This window comes from Nipponia nippon, unplaced genomic scaffold (genome assembly GCF_047370975.1).
Source record: "Nipponia nippon isolate SJK-2023a ecotype South Korea unplaced genomic scaffold, ASM4737097v1 scaffold_14, whole genome shotgun sequence".
Lineage (NCBI taxonomy): Eukaryota > Metazoa > Chordata > Aves > Pelecaniformes > Threskiornithidae > Nipponia > Nipponia nippon.
The window spans coordinates 3,046,986-3,053,143 of NW_028262330.1; the positions used below are offsets into that span (position 1 = coordinate 3,046,986).

The following is a 6,158-nucleotide window of genomic DNA, read 5'->3' on the forward strand; positions in this document are numbered from 1 at the left end:
GCACATTCACATTTTGAGAATCTATTAAGTTAAAATCGGTAAAATCCACTAAAATAAAAACCTTAGGATGTCACATTGTAGCTGCGTTACGTTTCTCTTTTTAATAGAGCATACAAAATGAAAGTTTACAATGAGTTTAGCAAACTGTAAATGAGCGCTTTTATTCAGTCTAGTTTCTGAGCTGTTAATCCCCAATACAGAAACAGCACGCTGACGCGCTGGGCTAGGACCTCTCCAGAGAATAGTTCAAATCCGTCCTGATGACACGGAAAGTGAATTTCATTGAAACACCCGAGTCTCTTCTGGATACATCATATCACACAACGCCTCGCCGTTCACACAGCTTATGGTCTTAACTCTCAAGGGGAAAAAAAATAAAATTACCTCCCGACTTCTGGGAGCTCCAGTTATGGAAAACAAGCAAAGTTTGCACAAATAATCGTAGGCGAGTACCTAACCAGGCTCTGTGCTTTGTCAGTTGTACTGTAGGTACAGCAAGCCATTATCGCGGTGCATCGATACAGCAACCCTTTCCAGCGCTCCTTTGTGAGGCACTGAGTCAGGCTTTTTCGCATCATTAGCACTGACAACACAATAAACGCAGCGCTGCCATCTCCAGCAGAACAGTAAAAACGCAGACCACAACAGTCGATTAATTTTAAAGAATTTTAATACAAACTTAATATAAACTATTTCAGTCCCTCTTAACATGTAAGACACTGACTCAAAATACTTTTATACCTTTTTTCAAGTATTGCACAATGTAGGTACAAAATTAATATTTACGATTACATTTTCTTCCATAATATATAGCAAAAATCTTTAAACTTTTAACAGAAAATACAATTTGTGTTTCTTTTGAAAAAAGCAAATATTTCGTACATTTTAATTCCACCACTAAGGAATATTCTGTACACAACTTTTTATTTTTTTTTAGAATTGATGTCTTTAAGATGGATATCTTACAATTTCAGTAAAAAAAATACAACATGAAGCTGCTGCAGCTGTCACAGATCACTGTAGTAAAAAGATATAAATGCAATACCATGTTGTAGAAACAATATATATACTCTGATATTTTACAAACTTTGTACTAAATTAAATTATACAATTAGAAAAAGACCAATAAACCCACCTATTAGTGCCAATTTTTTAATATATATATATACATATATGTTGGTGTACATATATATATACACACATGAAAAAAATCAGCCACGTCCTTGCTATATCTTAAATACTGTAAGAGGCCATATTTTGAGAGTATATTTTTGTAATGTACAGTCAGTATAAAATAATTTTGTGCTTGGTTGGCAAATGAAAAAATGATGCATGTCGTATTTATCTAACCAAGCTTGAACGTATTCATACTACAAGCCTTAAAAAAAATCTCAAGAGGTGGAAAAAAAGATACACCCTTGGGTACGTGCATTTTAACTTGTACAATAGTATTTACTTGTATTTCACTTCCGTTTTATTTTTAGTTAGCCATAACCGGCTGGAACTGCTGGTTAGAATACTGCATGTTGTTTAAACTAAAATTCAAGCCATCCACAAAAGACTTCTCATTTAGACCTCCATAGGCTGCAAACATGTCAAAGGCATTACTGTACTGGAGAGGACTGAGGTTAAGGGGACTGTCACCAGGAAAGATGCTACTGGTACTACCTTGACCCTGCATGTTGGGGAAAATGAACTCCTTTGCGTTAGGAGAAAGGGCAGAAGTCTTCTGCTGTTGTTGCTGCTGCTGCTGCTGACTGCCTAAGCCAAGCCCGTAGAGAGAGTGCATGGAGGAGGAGAGGGCTTTCTGCTTCAACAGGTCATTGACATTCAAGCCAAGGTTGGTGGGAGAGGTGCGGGCGACCTTGTTGCTACGGCCGCTATTCTTCATTTTGGTCGAGCCAAACTTGGTGGCAGCAAATGTGGCAGTGGTGAAGGTTAAAGGCTGAGTGGAGCGGGGCATGAAAGTTGGGCTCACAGCAGCAGAGTGACCAAAGGGAGGAGAAGGAGAACTAGACACTGAAGATGCTGGGTCACTAATTGGCATGAACACCTGGGCCTCTGGGTTAAAGCTGTTCTTGATTTCCTTATCCAACTCACATCCATTTTCATTATCATCCACATAAAGCACTTTCACTGGTCCCTTTTCACCGATTTGGTATGAAACCTCAAACGGGTCAATCCAAACACTAAGATCCTGAGGCAAGTTGCCACGAACATCATCAATGTCCAAACCACTCTCTTTGGATGCTTGTTCTATGACCGGGTCCACTTTCTCCCCTATATGTATACATCTAAACCCTGATCCTTTGTATGGCTTTTCTGGATACCAGTGCCCTTCATACTTCTTCTTAAGAAGTCTTTCAAGCTCTTCACCAAAAATGTTGACACGTCGTCTGGGAAGCTTATTGTACAAATATGAAATAATAAAATTGAGTGCTACTTGGATTTCAAGCTGCATAGCTGCTATGCCACAACGTTATAAGTCTGTTTCAAAACCCGAAGAAGAAAGTGTTCAAGATGCCACAGGGAGACAAAATTTCCTTCAAAGTGCTGATCCTAGTTGATTATTATCCTTCACCTTGAGTGCTCTTGTTCCTTTAAGAAAAAACAAAAGCAAACACATCCAAATAAGGAAAGCGTAAGACCAAGCTCCAAGGCCTATTCTTTTAGCTTCACTTTCTGCATAAAATGGGTTTCTTTTTAAGTCAAAAAACGTGCATCAAACTATTTATGTTCATGCCTGCGGAAGGTGAGGATGTCAGCTACATTCAGTACGACTTACAAACAATACCGCAGAAGATGCACCAGGCATGTGTTTACATATACAGCACGGGGCATTTCAGAAATCACATGAGCTTGCCGTTCAGTTATTCACAAAGCAGCACGGATAATTTTTAAGACATCACAGACCGCCAGGCCTGTCAAGGGTTCAATTACCAACCCGTATTTGAATGATTTATAGTACTCAGCTGCAAAATTTAGCACCAGACTATTAGTTTAGCTTGAAAGGTCGTAGTCCAAGGGTCATTTATCATTTTGAAGTTTGCAAACATAATGGTTGCACTGTAAGCTACAGAATTATAAAAATGTTAACAGTTGCTTTAGAAGATTTCACACAAATAACTAAAATTATGCAACATGTATTTTAGGTCCAAGCAAATCATCTGCATAAACTGTGCGCTGGCGAAATTGTGCTAACTGAAGAGAAAATGTCCGCTGTACATATGCAACAATTCTTCCTCAGAATAGCTAAAATGATAATGCAGTCAATGCATACAAAACAGATGCATGTATCTTCTGTCCTAAGGGCGACAATGACCGTGAAATTATTACAATAAATTAATTCACAAATTTTTCCCTTTCTACAAATTATTGTATATGATCAGATGCAATATATTACTAAATATATATACTAAATATATATACTAAATTCATATACTGCGTTGTCTATAGTCCAGATTTCAAAAAGTTACTAGAGCCAACAGGGCTTTTGACAGCCTCAAAAATGATTGCTTTTCCCCTTCTGCATGACTCCATTTTATATTTAATATAAAATATGGTTGCCACTCCTTCACAAAGGACAAAAGAGAAATTAGCTATCTAAAAGTTAAAAAAGGAACAAGAATCAAGTATTAGCACACGTACTGCTAATGAAAATTCTGCAGTACCTTCGCATAAAGGCACTCATCCACAGGAGACACCTTTGTTCGAAAAGTTACAGTGAAACAAAATATGTATTTCTTGGCTCAAGTTAAACGCCCAACGAGAATTTCAATTAACAGTGTGCTTTTCTGCACTGCATCACTAGGAACAAAAATTTAGTGCAGCTGTCACTAAAGATTAGAGAAATCAAAGTCAGTATTCAAAATCCTTTAACAATATGAATACAATGCTTTTTTTATTTCTTGCTCCAAATAATCTCCTTTTAAAGTCTGGAACCCTATTTCCGAGCCACTCGTGTTCTCCCCAACATGGTATGGGAATAGTTTGAAAGCTTGTACGATAAGGCGACCTTTAAACGTTTGCTGGATCAGCACTGGGTGGGGATAAGGAAAAGATCAAGGGCAAACAGAAGATATTTACAAAAGGGACACAATCAGTACAGAAAAGCTGATTGGGTGGTTAAAAGGGGCATTTAAAAATGATTTATTAATCCATCTGTTTTGTTTCCCTTCCTCCACGTCCTTTAGGAATAAAATGATCCTTTCAAAGGCGCACCGGGCAGACGCTATAAATTTTTCTAAGCCCCAAAACTGATGGGTGGTACAAGCAGCTGATCAAACAAAATCAGCTTGACCATTTCGAACTTTCCCCCCCCCGTTTCAGGAGGCCGGGATGTCTCAGGGACCCGCGCCCCGCCAGCAGAGCCCCGGGCCGTTACATAACCAGGCGGTCGGGTCTCATTAGATTTCTGCTCACAGCCCTGCGAGCGCCGGCAACGGCAGGAGGAGGAGGAGGAGGAAGAGCATTTTCTGAGCCCGTTGAGAAAGAAAATGAAGAAGAGGAAGGGAGATGACCGCCCCTCTCCCCAGCGCGCAGGCCGGCACCCCGGGCCCGGCGGCAGCCCTCTCCCCCCCGCGCCGGGGCAGGGTCCCGGAGGACGCCGCCAGCGCTGCCCGGAGAGGCCCAGCGCAGGCAGCAGCTCTTAGTCAGCCGGCAACGCTCACCCCTCCCAGCCTGAGCGCGTCCAGGGACCGCCTCGGGAGGGACCCTGGGGCAGCCCGGCTCCCCGGGCCGTGCCCTCTGCCCCGGCCCCCTCTCGGAGGGGCTGCCGCCGGCTCCCCACGGCGCCCCGGCCCCTCCCCTCCCCTCCCCTCGGGGCCGTGCCCGCCTCAGTCCCCGTCACCGCGGGGTCGTGACCGCCTCGGCACCCCGCGCCGCCCGCCTCACGGCCGGGCCCTGCCCGCCTCGGCACCCCCGCCTCAGGGGCCGGGGCCGCCTTAGCGGCCAGGGCCGGGCGGCGGCTGCCTCAGCGCCCCCGCCCCGTCACGGCGGCCGGGGCCGCGCCCGCCTCAGGGGCCGGGCGGTGGCCGCCTCAGCCCCCCGCTCGCCTCACGGCCGGGGCCGGACGGCGGCTGCCTCAGCCCCCCGCCTCAGCGCCTGCCTTCGGCCTGGGCCCCCCCCGCCCAGCGCACAGCCGCGGGCCGTCCCCCCGCCCTCAGCGAGCGGTACTCACCCGGGTGGGTGTGCGGGGGGTAGTGCAAACAATCCCGGCGGGGGTGTGAGGGCGGGGGGGGTGGCTCAGCACCCGACCCCCATCTCCGAGAGCCGGCTCCCTCGGCGAGGATGGGAGGGGAAAGGAAAGAGAAAAAAAAAAAAAAAGGGAGGGGGGAGGGTTGGAAAAAAAAAGGGGGGAGGGAAAGGGGGGAGGGCTGCGCTGCTCACACCCCCACGACGGGCGCGCTCCGCCGCCGCAGCCGGGCTCCTTCTGCTCCTGCCCCGCCGCCCGCCGCGCCCCTCTATATAGCCTCCCTCGCCCCGCCCCCCGCCCGGCCACGCCCACCATCCCCGCCCTCCGCCGGCCAGAGGCCGACCTGGCCACGCCCACCGCGCGCCAGGCCCCGCCCCTGCCTCGCGCAGGGCCCTCCGCCGCTCGCCCTCCCCCCACCCCGGGGTGGAGGGGCCGCTCTCTACGTCAGCCCGCTCCTCACCTCACAACACCGTTGCGTCACTGCCTACGTCAAACCCTGCCCTCGCGCCCCTCATCTCCGCAGGGAAGGGGAAGGGAGGGGAGGGGGCCCGCGCTGAACTACATCTCCCATGACCGCCGCTGCGGCGCGGGACGGGCCGTGACCGCCCGCGGGGAGCTCGGCAGCGGCGATGGCGGCTCCGCGGGGGCCGGCAGCGCGCTTGGGGGGGGGCAGCGAGGGCACCACACGGCCCCTGCCGCTCAGGGCGAGGGGTCGGGCTGCGACCCCGGCGGTGCGAGGCCGGCGAGGCCGCTCACGGGAGGGGCGCGGAGCGGCGCCCCCACAGCCCCCCCGCCCCGCCGCGGCTAAAAATACTCCCCCCAGGTAGCAACGCTGACCGATTGGCTGCCCGCCCGCCGCGGTAGCCGCCTGATTGGTCACTCGGTATCGAGGAGGAAGACGTCAAACCCCGGTTTTGGGGGGGGGAAAAAGTTACCGCGGGGGGGGGGGGGAGGGCGCCGCCGC

At 49.3% G+C, this 6,158-nt stretch overlaps 1 protein-coding gene across 1 annotated transcript; it reads right to left on the reverse strand.

Annotated features, from left to right (window-relative positions):
• Positions 1-652: 652 nt before the first annotated feature.
• On the reverse strand, positions 653-5,314 carry TOB1 (transducer of ERBB2, 1). The gene is made up of 2 exons (XM_087751145.1): positions 5,180-5,314; positions 653-2,598 (listed from the first exon to the last, which is right to left on the reverse strand). Exon 2 carries the CDS (start codon positions 2,459-2,461, stop codon positions 1,481-1,483), a length of 981 nt encoding a protein of 326 aa, XP_087607271.1. The 5' UTR covers positions 2,462-2,598; positions 5,180-5,314; the 3' UTR covers positions 653-1,480.
• Between the last annotated feature and the right edge of the window lie 844 nt (positions 5,315-6,158).

Coding starts and splice junctions, on each gene's coding strand:
- TOB1 (XM_087751145.1), bottom strand. CDS start 2,461: ATGCAGCTTGAAATCCAAGTAGCACTCAATTTTATTATTTCATATTTG.